This window comes from Mustelus asterias, chromosome 31 (genome assembly GCF_964213995.1).
Source record: "Mustelus asterias chromosome 31, sMusAst1.hap1.1, whole genome shotgun sequence".
Lineage (NCBI taxonomy): Eukaryota > Metazoa > Chordata > Chondrichthyes > Carcharhiniformes > Triakidae > Mustelus > Mustelus asterias.
Genome location: NC_135831.1, coordinates 5,041,458 through 5,057,758, shown reverse-complemented (window position 1 = coordinate 5,057,758; position 16,301 = coordinate 5,041,458). Strand labels below are relative to the sequence as shown.

Sequence of the window (16,301 nt, the reverse complement as noted above, 5' to 3'; positions counted from 1 at the left end):
CTTGCTTATCCTGTTCAGTACGGATGGGACATGCTTTTATGGTCCATGCCCCTCTTTCAAAACCCGAGGAGGCTTTTCTTTTTATTTTCTCAACCTTTGCACCCCCACCACAAACCATCCCCTCCCCCTCCCCGAGTATCTCTCAACATCTTCCCTTTTGGCACTGGTCAGTTTGGGATTTAGTCGCGATAATGTCTGTGCGTGTAAACCTGGTGTGCGGCAGACTAGAACATCGCCCTCTGCCTCTGGGTCCCGAGGTACAGGAGGCGGCCATTCAGCCCCTCCATTCAGCCTGTTCTGCCCTTCAGTGGGATCATGGCTGATCTGTGACCTAACTCCCAGCTCCAAGGACATGCATGCCACATGCCTCTGGACAGGGCGGGGGGAAATAAAACAACTTTTTGCGGCTCCTTGCGGAAGGATATATTGGCCTTGGAGGGAGTGCAGAGAAGGTTCACCGGGTTGATACCGGAGATGAGGGGTGTTGATTATGAGGAGAGACTGAGCAGATCGGGTTTGTATTCGTTGGAATTTAGAAGGCTGAGGGGGGATCTTATGGAGACCTAGAAGATAATGAAGGGGCTGGATAGGGTAGAGGTGGAGAGATTCTTTCCACTTAGAAAGGAAGCTAGAACTAGAGGGCACAGCCTCAAAATAAAGGGGGGTCAGTTTAGGACAGAGTTGAGGAGGAACTTCTTCTCTCAGAGGGTGGTGAGTCTCTGGAATTCTCTGCCCACTGAAGTGGTGGAGGCTTCCTCGTTGAATATGTTTAAATCACGGATAGATGGATTCCTGATCGGTAAGGGAATTAGGGGTTATAGGGATCAGGCGGGTAAGTGGAACTGATCCACTTCAGATCAGCCGTGATCTTATTGAATGGCGGGGCAGGCTCGAGGGGCTAGATGGCCTACTCCTGCTCCTATTTCTTATGTTCAACATGGGAAACCATCCCAAAGCAATTCACGGCAGAGTTCTCAGAATAACACCGGACACTGAGCCAAAGCTTGGTGTCCGTAACGAACTTTAATCAGGCAATTGAGGTGGGCCTGTTAGAATATAAACTCCCTGATTAAGGGCCGCAGGGGCTGGGGTGTGTTATCGACCCCGATAATCACCTTTTGATTTAATGTTTTAAGTTTCCTTTCGACTTTGTTTTTTGTCCGGACTGTTCCCCCTCCTTTTGGGGAGCTGCCCCTTTTTAATTTGTCCTTAAGTTAATTTGAGTTTGTTTATTAAGTTGGTACCAGAAAAGAAGTCCCTGATTGAGGGCCAAATTGATGGGCCAATCAGGGAGCCTCTTGCTCTGTATTTAACCAGGCGTGCCAGTTCCTCTGGGACCCCTCGTGTAGACTGTAACTGAAAGCACTCTGTATGCTGTTGTCAGACTTGTAAATAAAGGGTGAAGGGACTTCTGCCTCCGAGAACTTATTACTGGGTCAAATAGGAAGGTTTGAAGGAGCGTCTTAGGGAAGCAGAGCGAGGTACATAGAATTCCAGAGATAGGGACCCGGCAGCTGAAGGCACGGCCGCCAATAACACAGCAATGCAAATTGGCCCTACAGAGGGTCGCCATAGCGACAGAGAAAGGTGGGCCCATGTGGGGCTCTGGACCCGAGGATGAGAATTTTAACATTGGACCAGGAGGGTCAAAGTAGAAGTTAGCAAGGTAGGGGAGGGTGATGGGAAAACAGTGCAGAGAACACTAACTGAAAATGACTGGCAAAAGACCCAATGGCGACACCGGGGGGGGGGGGGGGGGGGGAGGGAACCTGGATACGCACTGCCCGAGAGTGCGGTGGAGGCAGGTTCAATCGAGGTTTTCAAAAGGAATTGGATACACAGCCAAAAGGAAAAATTCCTTGAGGGGGAGGGGGGAGGGGGGAGGAGGGGGAGGGGGGAGGAGGGGGAGGGGGGAGGAGGGGGAGGGGGGAGGAGGGGGAGGGGGGAGGAGGAGGGGGAGGAGGGGGCGGGGGGGGAGGAGGGGGCGGGGGGGGGAGGAGGGGGCGGGGGGGAAGGGGGCGGGGGGGAAGGGGGCGGGGGGGAAGGGGGCGGGGGGGAAGGGGGCGGGGGGGAAGGGGGCGGGGGGAGGATGGGGAGGGGGCGGGGGGGAGGATGGGGAGGGGGGAGGATGGGGAGGGGGGAGGATGGGGAGGGGGGAGGATGGGGAGGGGGGCGGATGGGGAGGGGGGCGGATGGGGAGGGGGGCGGATGGGGAGGATGGGGAGGGGGGCGGGGGGGAGGATGGGGAGGGGGGCGGGGGGGAGGATGGGGAGGGGGGCGGGGGGGAGGATGGGGAGGGGGGCGGGGGGAGGATGGGGAGGGGGGCGGGGGGCGGGGGGGAGGGGGAGGGCGGGGGGAGGGGGGGGCGGGGGGAGGGGGGGGCGGGGGGAGGGCGGGCGGAGGGGGAGGGCGGGCGGAGGGGGAGGGCGGGGGGAGGGGGAGGGCGGGGAGGAGGGGGAGGGAGGGAGGGGGAGGGCAGGAGGGGGAGGGCAGGAGGGGGAGGGTGGGAGGGAGGGGGAGGGTGGGAGGGAGGGAGGGGGAGGGTGGGAGGGAGGGAGGGGGAGGGTGGGAGGGAGGGAGGGGGAGGGCGGGAGGGGGAGGGAGGGAGGGGAGGAGGGGGAGGGCGGAGGGGAGGAGGGGGAGGGCGGGGGGGAGGAGGGGGAGGGCGGGGGGGAGGAGGGGGAGGGCGGGGGGGAGGAGGGGGAGGGCGGGGGGGAGGAGGGGGAGGGCGGGGGGGAGGAGGGGGAGGGCGGGGGGGAGGAGGGGGAGGGCGGGGGGGAGGAGGGGGAGGGCGGGGGGGAGGAGGGGGAGGGCGGAGGGGGAGGGCGGGGGGGAGGAGGGGGAGGGCGGGGGGGAGGAGGGGGAGGGCGGGGGGGAGGAGGGGGAGGGCGGGGGGGAGGAGGGGGAGGGCGGGGGGGAGGAGGGGGAGGGCGGGGGGGAGGAGGGGGAGGGCGGGGGGGAGGAGGGGGAGGGCGGGGGGGAGGAGGGGGAGGGCGGGGGGGAGGAGGGGGAGGGCGGGGGGGAGGAGGGGGAGGGCGGGGGGGAGGAGGGGGAGGGCGGGGGGGAGGAGGGGGAGGGCGGGGGGGAGGAGGGGGAGGGCGGGGGGGAGGAGGGGGAGGGCGGGGTGGAGGAGGGGGAGGGCGGGGGGAGGGAGGAGGGGGAGGGCGGGGGGAGGGAGGAGGGGGAGGGCGGGGGGAGGGAGGAGGGGGAGGGCGGGGGGAGGAGGGGGAGGGCGGGGGGAGGAGGGGGAGGGCGGGGGGAGGAGGGGGAGGTCGGGGGGAGGAGGGGGAGGGCGGGGGGAGGAGGGGGAGGGGGAGGGCGGGGGGGGGAGGGGGAGGGCGGGGGGAGGAGGGGAGGGCGGGGGGAGGAGGGGAGGGCGGGGGGAGGAGGGGGAGGGCGGGGGGAGGAGGGGGAGGGCGGGGGGGGAGGAGGGGGAGGGCGGGGGAGGAGGAGGGGGAGGGCGGGGGAGGAGGAGGGGGAGGGCGGGGGGGGGGGGGAGGAGGGGGAGGGCGGGGGGGGGGGGGAGGAGGGGGAGGGCGGGGGGGGGAGGAGGGGGAGGGCGGGGGGGAGGAGGGGGAGGGCAGGGGGGGAGGAGGGGGAGGGCGGGGGGGGGAGGAGGGGGAGGGCGGGGGGGGGAGGAGGGGGAGGGCGGGGGGGGAGGAGGGGGAGGGCGGGGGGGAGGAGGGGGAGGGCGGGGGGGAGGAGGGGAGGAGGGGGAGGGCGGGGGGAGGAGGGGGAGGGCGGGGGGGGAGGAGGGGGAGGGCGGGGGGGAGGAGGGGGAGGGCGGGGGGGAGGAGGGGGAGGGGGAGGGCGGGGGGGAGGAGGGGGAGGGGGAGGGCGGGGGGGAGGAGGGGGGAGGAGGGGGAGGGCGGGGGGGGAGGAGGGGGAGGGCGGGGGGGGAGGAGGGGGAGGGCGGGGGGGGAGGGCGGGGGGGAGGGCGGAGGGGGAGGGCAGGGGGGGAGGAGGGGGAGGGCGGGGGGGGAGGAGGGGGAGGGCGGGGGGGGGAGGAGGGGGAGGGCGGGGGGGGGAGGAGGGGGAGGGCGGAGGGGGAGGAGGGGGAGGGCGGGGGGGAGGAGGGGGACGGCGGGGGGGGAGGAGGGGGAGGGCGGGGGGGGAGGAGGGGGAGGGCGGGGGGAGGAGGGGGAGGGCGGGGGAGGGCAGGGAGGGGAGGGCGGGGGGGGAGGGGGAGGGCGGGGGGAGGGCGGGGAGGGGAGGGCGGGGGGGAGGGGCGGGGGACGGGGTGGGGGACGGGGTGGAGGAGGGGGGGAGGGAGGGGGGGGGGAGGGAGGGGTGGGGGATGGGGGGGGGTGGAGTCTAGCTGAATTGCTCTCACAGAGAGCCAACATGGACATAACAGTCCGAATGGCCTCCTTCAGTGAAGTAACTGTGAGGTTATTCACTTTGGAAGCAAAAACAAGGCGACAGATTACTACCTGAATGGGTGTAAATTGGGAGAGGGGGAGTGTGCAGAGGGACCTGGGTGTCCTTGTGCACCAGTCGCTGAAGGTAAGCATGCAGGTGCAGCAGGCGGTAAAGAAGGCAAATGGTATGTTGGCCTTCATTGCGAGAGGTTTCGATACAGGAGCAGGGATGAGTTGTTACAATTATACAGGGCCTTGGGGAGGCCACACCTCGAGTATTGTGTGCAGTTTTGGTCTCCTTTTCCGAGGAAGATGTTCTTGCTCTCGAGGGAGTGCAGCGAAGGTTTACCCGGCTGATTCCAGGGACTGATGTGTGAGGAGAGGTTGACCAGGTTGGGATTGTTTTCACTGGAGTTCAGACGAATGAGGGGGGATCTCAGAGAGATTTATAAAATTCTAACAGGACTAGACAGGGTAGATGCAGGGAGGATGTTCCCGATGGTGGGGGGAGTCCAGAACCAGGGGGGTCACAGTCTAAGGATTCAGGATGGACAATTTAGGAAGAAGATGAGGAGACATTTCTTCACCCGGTGAGCCTGTGGAATTCATTCCCACAGGAAGTAGTTGATGCCAAAACATTGAATGTATTCGAGAGGCGGCTGGATATAGCACTTGGGGCGAACGGGATCAAAGGTTATGGGGGGAAAGCAGGATTAGGCTATTGAGTTGGATGATCAGCCATGATGGTGATGAATGGCGGAGCAGGTTCGAAGGGCCGAATGGCCTTCTCCTGCTCCTTTCTTTCTATGTAACCATTATGCAACAACACAAAACTGCAACCGACACCAGCGAACACAACCTCTCCCCACACGAGGCGGACAAGAACAGGGGAATCTGGTGCATCGTACCCAGCCAATGACTGCTGCTGTTGTGGCAATGTCTAAAGGCTGTCAATTAACACAGGCAATCGGAACGAACAGGCGGGAGAACAAAATCTGTCCGTGATTCCAGACACGGGGAGCAAGACAATTACGGAGACGGGGAAAAGGTTGGAAATCCGCCCAAATCAGAAAAGTCTCATCCCCGAACTTTACAAAGTTCCGTGACTTTGGGTCTGTTTCAGGAAATTTCGGGTTTGCCATCACCAGCGAGCGGGAAGCTTCACTCACCACTTGCAGCCCTTTAGGAAGTTCTCCGTCGCTCCCGTGTACTCCTTCCACGCTCCCGAGAGAAGCTGGGGCACGTGGGTGAAATCGTATCCCACGGGACTAGAAAGCAGCGGGAAGAGGAGATGCGTTAAGATCACGGGATGTTTCCCAGCACACGAGAACAACACCACAAGTATCCCCCCGGCCAACGCACAGGCAAAATGTCCGGACTCTGGTTTCCAAAGACAGCTTTCTGAGCTGTGTAACACTAGGGGTGAGGTAGCGATACCAGCCAGCTGTGGCCTGGTCGATAAACTCTCTCGCCCCGAGTCTAGATAGTCACAGCTTCAAGTTCCAAAGCAGGGAACCTGAACACAAAAATCCAGGTTGCCACCTTCGATGCCAGTGCTGGGGGGAATACTCTAACTGCCATCTTTCAGAGATGAGGTTAAACTGAGGCCCTGCCTGTTCTCTCAAGTGGACTATGGGTCAAAGGGGAGCTGGCCTCAGAGACCTGGGGTAATATTTTACACAGGAAGAGTTTTAACAACACCAGGTTAAAGTCCAACAGGTTCATTTGGCAACAAATGCCATTAGCTTTCGGAGCGCTGCTCCTTCGTCAGATGGAGTGGAAATCTGCTCTCAAACAGGGCACAGAGACACAACATCAAGTTACAGAATTCTGATTAGAATGTCACCGCAATATTTTACAACAGATTATCTGGCCATTATCATGTCACTGTGTGTTTGGGAGCTTGCCTTTTGCAAATCATAGAATCACTACAGTACAGAAAGAGGCCATTTTTAAAAATTCATTCCTGGGACATGGGTGTCACTGGCTGGCCAGCATTTATTGCAAGAAGTTTAACAACACCAGGTTAAAGTCCAACAGGTTTATTTGGTAGCAAAAGCCACACAAGCTTTCGGAGCTACAAGCCCCTTCTTCAGGTGAGTGGGAATTCTGTTCACAAACAGAGCATATAAAGACACAAACTCAATTGACATGAATAATGGTTGGAATGCGAATACTTACAGCTAATCAAGTCTTTAAGAAACAAAACAACGTTGAGTGGAGAGAGCATCAAGACAGGCTAAAAAGATGTGTATTGTCTCCAGACAAGACAGCCAGTGAAACTCTGTGGGGGTTACAAATAGTGTGACATGAACCCAATATCCCGGTTGAGGCCGTCCTCGTGTGTGCGGAACTTGGCTATCAGTTTCTGATAGCCAACTGATAGCCAAGTTCCGCACACACGAGGACGGCCTCAACCGGGATATTGGGTTCATGTCACACTATTTGTAACCCCCACAGAGTTTCACTGGCTGTCTTGTCTGGAGACAATACACATCTTTTTAGCCTGTCTTGATGCTCTCTCCACTCACGTTGTTTTGTTTCTTAAAGACTTGATTAGTTGTAAGTATTCGCATTCCAACCATTATTCATGTAAATTGAGTTTGTGTCTTTATATGCCCTGTTTGTGAACAGAATTCCCACTCACCTGAAGAAGGGGCTTGCAGCTCCGAAAGCTTGTGTGGCTTTTGCTACCAAATAAACCTGTTGGACTTTAACCTGGTGTTGTTAAACTTCTTACTGTGTTTACCCCAGTCCAACGCCGGCATCTCCACATCAGCATTTATTGCCCATCCCTAGTTGTCCGAGGGCAGTTGAGAGTCAACCACATTGCTGTGGCTCTGGAGCCACATGTAGGCCAGACCGGGTAAGGATGGCAGATTTCCTTCCCTAAAGGACATTAGTGAACCCAGATGGGTTTTTCCGACAATCGACAATGGGTCATCAGTAGATTCTCAATTCCAGATAATTTTTTTATGGAATTTAAATTCCACCACCTACTGTGGCGGGATTCGAACCCGGGTCCCCTGAAGTTTAGCTTTCTGGGTTAATAATCTAGTGATAATATCACTGAGCCATCGCCTCCCCTCGAGCCTGCACTGACAACAATTCCATTCAGGCCCTAACCCCCACGTATTTACCCTGCTAATTCCCCTGACACTAAGGGGCAATTTAGCCTAGCCAATCCACCTAACCCACACACCTTTGGAGTGTGGGAGGAAACCGCAGAACCTGGAGGAAACCCACGTAGAGACGTGGAGAGACTGTGCAGACTCGGAATCGAACCCGGGCCCCTGGTGTTGTGAAGCAACAATGCTAACCACTGTGTCACCCTTGGTGCAGCGCTTCCGACAACACTGACTATACTTTAAAAGCCGTAAAGTGAGGATATGAGAGGTGCTATGGAAATGCAGCTCACTGGGGCAGTTAGAGACTGGCGACAAATGCCGGCTATCTCAGCGATGCCCGCACCCCAGGTAGGAATATAAAGAAAAGCTGAAGCCCGGGCAATATCCAGTCTCCTGGACAAGTGATTTCACACGTTCTTGTGGAACGGGTTGTATCCGGGAGAACTCTGAACACATTTTGAAGTGTATGACAGAGATGGAGAGTTACTTACTAGCAAACCGAATCGCTCTCAGTGCATGGCTCATCCCGGCTCTCACTCGCTTGCCGGATCTCCGCCTCACTCGCTTGCCGGATCTCCGCCTCACTCGCTTGCCGGATCTCCGCCTCACTCGCTTGCCGGATCTCCGCCTCACTCGCTTGCCGGATCTCCGCCTCACTCGCTTGCCGGATCTCCGCCTCACTCGCTTGCCGGATCTCCGCCTCACTCGCTTGCCGGATCTCCTCCTCACTCGCTTGCCGGATCTCCGCCTCACTCGCTTGCCGGATCTCCGCCTCACTCGCTTGCCAGATCTCCGCCTCACTCGCTTGCCGGATCTCCGCCTCACTCGCTTGCCGGATCTCCGCCTCACTCGCTTGCCGGATCTCCGCCTCACTCGCTTGCCGGATCTCCGCCTCACTCGCTTGCCGGATCTCCGCCTCACTCGCTTGCCGGATCTCCGCCTCACTCGCTTGCCGGATCTCCGCCTCACTCGCTTGCCGGATCTCCGCCTCACTCGCTTGCCGGATCTCCGCCTCACTCGCTTGCCGGATCTCCGCCTCACTCGCTTGCCGGATCTCCGCCTCACTCGCTTGCCGGATCTCCGCCTCACTCGCTTGCCGGATCTCCGCCTCACTCGCTTGCCGGATCTCCGCCTCACTCGCTTGCCGGATCTCCGCCTCACTCTTGCCGTTTTTATCTGGCTCCAGGTGCTCAGGACAATATTCCGTCTCCCGGCCTCCCTTCGCTGCTTCCTCCTCCTCAGCCAATTGTGCACCGGTGCCTCTCGAAGGGCTGCCAGGATCGGATGTCACGGGGAGGTCAGGTGTCGCCGGGAGGCCAGAGGTCGCCGAGGCATCGCCCCCTCCCAGTTGTTCCGCTAAGTCGGCCGCCAGAGACTGGGTCGAGCCCTCATCCTTTCCCAGCCGGGCAACCTTTGCCAGGGGTTCGCCTCCACGCCCCCCGGAGCCGCTGGCTGGTTCCGCCGGTCCGGACTGGCCAGTCGGGGGATCGGGCACGCTCTCGCCCTCCTTGGCCGCCTCCATGTCGGGCTCCGCTGCGCAGTCCGTTGCCATGGCTTCAGCGGCAGTCAGATACTTCCTGTGCTACAAGGGTAGCGCCTTTTTTTTTGAAGTTTTCGATTCGTCTCCCGGCAGTCGGACGCTGGGACACTGAGGGGGCCTCGTGACAGAGCGCAGTAATCATCACCACAGATAATGGTGCTGTGGGAGTGAGGATGGGGGGAAAACACAGGATCCAAACGTTACACCAGGGTATTGGAATAATGGGGCAGTTACGACATTAGAGAACACATTCACATACCTAGACAGACAAGAAATAAAACTACTCCAACCCAAAATAGCAAAATGGAAGCCAGATCGAATACCCAATCAACTGAGGGGTGCGTCACTTTCAGCTTTATGGGGGGGGGCGGGTATTGGTTGTCACGTTTACTAGCGATCAATCAGGAGCAGCGAACCCTTATTCCCCCCTCCCTTAGTTAAAGGATGGTGAACAAACAAAGAACAAAGAACAATACAGCACAGGAACAGGCCCTTCGGCCCTCCAAGCCCGCGCCGCTCCCCGGTCCAGGATTGAATCCTGAATCCAGGATCCCCGCCCAATTTTCCAGCCTATCTACATACCAATATCCTATCCACCGAGCTGTCCCTCACAGCTACGATGCTTTGTTCATTACAACCTATTAACTCACCCCCACCCCCCCATTCCCGACCATGTGATCTCCAGGGAGGTGCTTCTTAACTCCCGCCTTATTTTCATATCACTTTGCACCGATACCCAGCAAGAATCCATCAAGCCCAGGTGAGATGTCCACCCTATCGAATCCTTCAGCCATCTCAATTCGATCATCCCTTAATCTTCAAACCCACTCGCTCCAAACCCGTCCTCTTAGATTCACTAGATGGCCCCTCGGCTGAGAGGATTGTTCGATATGATGATGGCTCGGGTGTATTGGGGCCCACAGAATCATAGAATAGAATCATAGGATCCCTACAGTGCAGAAGGAGGCCATTCGGCCCATTAGGTCTGCACCAAATATCCAACAGAGCATCTTAACCAAGCCCGTCCATCCCCCGCCCTATCCCCATGTATTTACCCTACCAATCCCCCTAACCCGCACATCTTTGGACACTAAGGGGCAATTTAGCATGGCCAATCCACCTAACCTACACATCTTTGGACACTAAGGGGCAATTTAGCATGGCCAATCCCCCTAACCCGCACATCTTTGCACACTAAGGAGCAATTTAGCATGGCCAATCCACCTAACCCGCACATCTTTGGACACTAAGGAGCAATTTAGCATGGCCAATCCACCTAACCCGCACATCTTTGGACACTAAGGGGCAATTTAGCATGGTCAATCCCCCTAACCCGCACATCTTTGGACACTAAGGGGCAATTTAACATGGCCAATCCACCTAACCTGCACATCTTTGAACACTAAAGGGCAATTTAGCATGGTCAATCCACCTAACCTGCACATCTTTGGACACGAAGGGGCAATTTAGCATGGCCAATCCACCTAACCTGCACATCTTTGAACACTAAAGGGCAATTTAGCATGGTCAATCCACCTAACCTGCACATCTTTGGACACGAAGGGGCAATTTAGCATGGCCAATCCACCTAACCTGCACATCTTTGAACACTAAAGGGCAATTTAGCATGGCCAATCCACCTAACCTGCACATCTTTGGACTATGGGAGGAAACCGGAGCACCCGGAGGAAACCCACGCAGACGCGGGGAGAACGTGCAGACTCCGCACACCCCAGTGACCCGAGGCCAGATTTGAACCCAGGTCCCTGGCGCTGTGAGGCAGCAGTGCTATCCACTGCGCCGAATGTGCTGCCCTGGAGTTAAGAATGAGGGGTGATCTCAATGAACCATCCAGGATTCGGAAGGGGCTTGACAGGGTAGACACAGAGGTTGTTTCCCCTGGCTGGGGGAATCTGGAACATGGAGACAGAGTCTCAGGATAAGGGGGGAATGATCATTTTGGACAGAGACGGGAAGGAGAGATTTCTGTACTCAAAGGGTTGGAAATCTTTGGAATTCTCTCCCCCCGAGGGTTGTGAATGCTCCATCGTGGAATATATTTAAGGCTGTGGGATGGACAGAGTTTTGATCTCTCGGGGAATTAAGGGATATGGGGAGTGGGCGGGAAAATGGAGTTGAAACCCAAGATCAGCCATGATGGTATTGAATGGCGGAACAAACTTGATGGACTGAATGGTCTACATCACATTCCCCACCCTTCCCCACCCGCCCTTCCCCCCCACCCCACCCTTCCCCGCCACCCCCCCCTTCCCCGCCCCGCCCCCCCCCTCATTTCTGTCCCGAGTTCTTATTGTTGGGATAAGTAGCTCAGGTGGAGCAGAGATGAAGGAGTTCCATTGTGTTTTAAAGTTTATTTTATTAGTGTCACAAGTAAGGGTTACATTAACACTGCAATGAAGTTACTGTGACAATCCCCCAGTCGCCACACTCCGGCGCCTGTTCGGGTAACACTGAGGGAGAATTTAGCACGGGCAATGCACCCTAACCAGGACGTCTTTCGGACTGTGGGAGGAAACCGGAGCACCCGGAGGAAACCCACGCAGACACGGGCAGAATGTGCAGACTCCGCACGGTGACCCAAATCAGGAATTGAACCTGGCGCTGTGAGGCAGCTGTGCTAACCACTGTACCACCCCAGGGACCCAGGCCCTATCCCCGCAACCCCACGTTTTTACCCCAAGGGGAAATTTGGCATTGCCAATGCACCTAACCTGCAGATCTTTAGACAGTGGGAGGAAACCGGAGCACCCAGAGGAAACTCACGCAGACACGGGGAAACTCCACACAGACAATGAGCCGAGGCCGGAATCGAACCCAGGTCCCTGGCGCTGTGAGGCAGCAGTGCTAACCACTGCGCCGCCCCAACGTGGAGAGACCGGGGGTTGGGATTAATAGAGGCGTTCAAAATGACAAGGGCTTTCTTTCATTTAGGACATGGGCAGGCGGGGGGGGGTTGGTCACCAGAGCTCTCAGAGATTCAAGACAATGGGCGAATGAGCCAGAGGGGGAAGTGAAGAGACGGGTGGGAGGAGGCTATTGTCACATACACCTGCTGATGACCGACCTGGCTGCCTGCGTGGTTGTGGAGTTTCAGCTTGACAAAGGGAGTGGAGATCGCGTCACCTACCCGTTGTGCAGAGGCCCTGTGGCAGCACCCACGACCTCGCGAGCGGACAGGATCAGCTCGAGGCTCCTTCCAACAGCGACACGAATGCCTGTGGGACAACAAAGGAGCATTCAACTCTTCGATCAGGCACCGACACTGAACGTGGGAAAGCTGCTGCCCACTTAAAGGGGAAGGAACCTGTCGTGAAGGAATGCACTTAAACCCACTCCTGTCAGGCTCATCAGCTTTAAGAGGATGGCTCATCTGCTCTGATGTACTTTTCTTCTTTAAACGTTGGGCAGATCACCAAAATGTTCGAACAGGGATAACAAAAATATTCAACAAGGCGAATGGAGTGGCACGGTGGCTAGCACTGCTGCCTCACAGCGCCAGGGACCCGGGTTCGATTCCTGGCCTTGGGTCACTGCCTGTGCGGAGTCTGCACGTTTTCCCCGTGTCTGCGTGGGTTTCCTCCGGGTGCTCCGGTTTCCTCCCACACTCCAAAGATGTGCAGGGTAAGTGGATTGGCCATGCTAAATTGCTCTTTAGAGTCAGGGGGATTAGCAGGGTAAATACGCGAGGTTATGGGAATAGGGCCTGGGTGGGATTGTGGTCGGTGCAGACTCGATGGGCCGAATGGCCTCTCTCAGCACTGTAGGAATTCTATGATTCTATGAATGTTACCCTTTATAACTGGAGGGGTAGCATACAAGAGAAGGGTTTTGTTACAGCTTTATAAAATCCTAGTATGACCACATCTGGAATAGTTGAGTGTTCATAGAATCATAGAAACCCTACAGCACAGAAAGAGGCCATTCGGCCCATCGAGTCTGCACCAACCACAATCCCACCCAGGCCCTACCCCCATATCCCTACATATTTACCCACTAACCCCTCTAACCTATGCATCTCAGGACACTAAGGGCAATTTTTAGCATGGCCAATCAACCTAACCTGCACATCTTTGGACTGTGGGAGGAAACCGGAGCACCCGGAGGAAACCCACGCAGACACGGGGAGAATGTGCAAACTCCACACAGACAGTGACCCGAGCCGGGAATCGAACCCAGGTCCCTGGAGCTGTGAAGCAGCAGTGCTAACCCACTGTGCCACCATGCCGCCCGTGTTGCGAAAGGATATATTGGCAGCACAGATTTATCGGAATGTTTCTAAGGATCCAAGGGTTAGGCTGTGGAAAGAAATTATCAGAAACTATTCTCTCGATTATAGGAGGTCGGCTGATCTGATTTGAGGTTTTATGATCTCGAAAGGAATTAGGGAATCGTAGAATCCTACAGTGCAGAAGAGGCCATTCGGCCCATCGAGTCTGCACCAACCACAATCCCACCATCCCTGTAACCCCATGCGTTTACCCAAGCTAGTCCCCCTGACACTCAGGGGCAATTTAACATGGCCAATCCACCTAATCCGCACATCTTTGGAGTGTGGAGCGAAACTGGAGCACCCGGAGGAAACCCAAGCAGAAACGGGGAGAACACGCACAGACAGTGACCCAAGCAGGGAATCGAACCCAGTCCCTGGCACTGAGGCAGCAGTGCTAACCGGAAGATGGAGGGATGGCTTTTCTACTCATGAGGGAGTCTGGAACGAGGAGACAAAACCTCAAAATAGGAACCCGGCTGCTCAGAAGTTAGGAAAAGCATTCATTCTTTTGCGAGACCAAATTTTGTAGAAGGACAGGGAGGCAAGGCGGGTGCTTGGAGCTCAGATGCCAGTCGGTCATCACCTCAGCGAATGGCCAATTCCTACTCTTAGAAAACTTCCAACTCTCAGGCTGGGGGGACAAAGAGGCAGGAAATTTGGAAGAGAGGGACAGAGACTATCCCGAAACCCAGACTGAGAGAACTGTCCCTTTAACCTGTGTGAGTGTAAAATGGTAGGGAATGCAGGGGTGGGGGCAGAGAGAGAGGAGGTTCCTTGATCCTCCGAGGATTCTCCAAGGGAGAGGGCTCCCTCCAAACCGCAAACTCCAGATTTGGCAGAGAGATGGGGAAAAAGGGTCCCTCTGACCCAGATTGGGGCAGTGTCTTGGAACCAAGGTGGGGGGAACACCTTGCACTGCCAGATTAGAGAGGGGAACCTGGAAACCCCAAATTAGAGGGGAGGGGGAGAGCCTGGAAACCCCAGATTAGAGGGGAGGGGGAGAGCCTGGAAACCCCAGATTAGGGGGGAAGGGGGAGCCTGGAAACCCAGATTAGAGGTGAGGGGGAGCCTGGAAACCCCAGATTAGAGAGGAGGGGGGAGCCTGGAAACCCCAGATTAGAGGGGAGAGGGGGGAGCCTGGAAACCCCTGATTAGAGAGGAGGGGGGAGCCTGGAAACCCCAGATTAGAGAGGAGGGGGGAGCCTGGAAACCCCAGATTAGAGGGGAGAGGGGGAGCCTGGAAACCCCAGATTAGAGGGGAGAGGGGGAGCCTGGAAACCCCAGACTGGAGGGGAGGGGGGGAGCCTGGAAACCCCAGACTGGAGGGGAGGGGGGAGCCTGGAAACCCCAGATTAGAGTGGAAGGGGGGAGCCTTGAAACCCCAGACAGGAGGGGAGGGCGGAGCCTGGAAACCCCAGACTGGAGGGGAGGGGGGAACCTTGAAACCCCAGACTCGAGGGGAGGGGGGAGCCTTGAAACCCCAGACTGGAGGGGAGGGGGAGCCTGGAAACCCCAGATTAGAGGGGAAGGGGGGGGGGAAAGCCTTGAAACCCCAGATTAGAGGGGAAGGGGGGAGCCTTGAAACCCCAGATTAGAGGGGAGGGGGAGCCTGGAAACCCCAGATTAGGGGGGAAGGGGGAGCCTGGAAACCCAGATTAGAGGTGAGGGGGAGCCTGGAAACCCCCGGTTGGCGGCGCTCTCTGTCGCCGGGCCCGGTTTACTTGCCTCTGCCGCCTGTCAGGGCGCTGGGCCCGGCCTCAGGGGCGGGCGGGCTATCCCCGGCCTCGGGCTCTGTCTCTCCCCGGGCCTCGGGCTCTCCTCAGCCGCTGCCTCCCTCTCCCGCCGCCGCCGCCGCCATGGCGCCCGCCAGACACTGGCCGCTCTCTCGCGAGGCCCCGGGAACACGGCTCTCCTCCAATCACAGCCCGCGCACCCCAAATCTGCCCAGCAACAGGGGCAAAATCTACCCATTCCAAATCTGCCCTGCAACAGGGGGAAAATCTACCCATTCCAAATCTGCCCAGCAACAGGGGCAAAATCTACCCATTCCAAATCTGCCCAGCAACAGGGGCAAAATCTACCCATTCCAAATCTGCCCAGCAACAGAGGGAAAATCTACCCATTCCAAATCTGCCCAGCAACAGGGGCAAAATCTACCCATTCCAAATCTGCCCTGCAACAGGGGGAAAATCTACCCATTCCAAATCTGCCCAGCAACAGGGGCAAAATCGACCCATTCCAAATCTGCCCAGCAACAGGGGGAAAATCTACCCATTCCAAATCTGCCCAGCAACAGGGGCAAAATCTACCCATTCCAAATCTGCCCAGCAACAAGAGCAAAATCTCCCCATTCCAAATCTGCCCAGCAACATGGGGACAATCTGCCCATTCCAAATCTGCCCAGCAACAGGGGGACAATCTGCCCATTCCAAATCTGCCCAGCAACAGGGGGGACAATCTGCCCAGTCCCAAATCTGCCCAGCAACAGGGGCAAAATCTACCCATTCCTAAATCTGCCCAGCAACAGGGGCAAAATCTACCCATTCCAAATCTGCCCAGCAACAGGGGGACAATCTGCCCATTCCAAATCTGCCCAGCAACAGGGGGACAATCTGCACATTCCCAAATCTGCCCAGCAACAGGGGGACAATCTGCCCATTCCCAAATCTGCCCAGCAACAGGGGCAAAATCTACCCATTCCAAATCTGCCCAGCAACAGGGGCAAAATCTACCCATTCCAAATCTGTCCAGCAACAGGGGGACAATCTGCCCATTCCAAATCTGCCCAGCAACAGGGGCAAAATCTACCCATTCCCAAATCTGCCCAGCAACAGGGGGACAATTTACCCATTCCAAATCCGCCCAGCAACAGGGGGAAAATCTGCCCATCCCAAATCTGCCCGGTGACTGGGGGGGATATCTGCCTGGTGACGGGGGCGGGGGGGGGTGAGGGGGGAGGGTGGAATCTGCCCAGCAACTGG

At 57.7% G+C, this 16,301-nt stretch overlaps 1 protein-coding gene across 1 annotated transcript in view; it reads right to left on the bottom strand.

Moving 5' to 3' along the window:
- Positions 1-15,181, bottom strand: part of wrap53 (WD repeat containing, antisense to TP53) — a 33,339-nt gene extending 18,158 nt beyond the window's left edge. Inside the window, exons 1-4 of the mRNA XM_078200776.1 lie at positions 15,046-15,181; positions 12,178-12,265; positions 7,981-9,188; positions 5,531-5,629 (exon numbers count right to left, since the gene is read on the bottom strand). Of these exons, the coding sequence (XP_078056902.1) occupies positions 5,531-5,629; positions 7,981-9,041 (1,160 nt within the window). The 5' untranslated portion in view covers positions 9,042-9,188; positions 12,178-12,265; positions 15,046-15,181. The remainder of the gene's footprint in view (positions 1-5,530; positions 5,630-7,980; positions 9,189-12,177; positions 12,266-15,045) is intronic.
- Between the last annotated feature and the right edge of the window lie 1,120 nt (positions 15,182-16,301).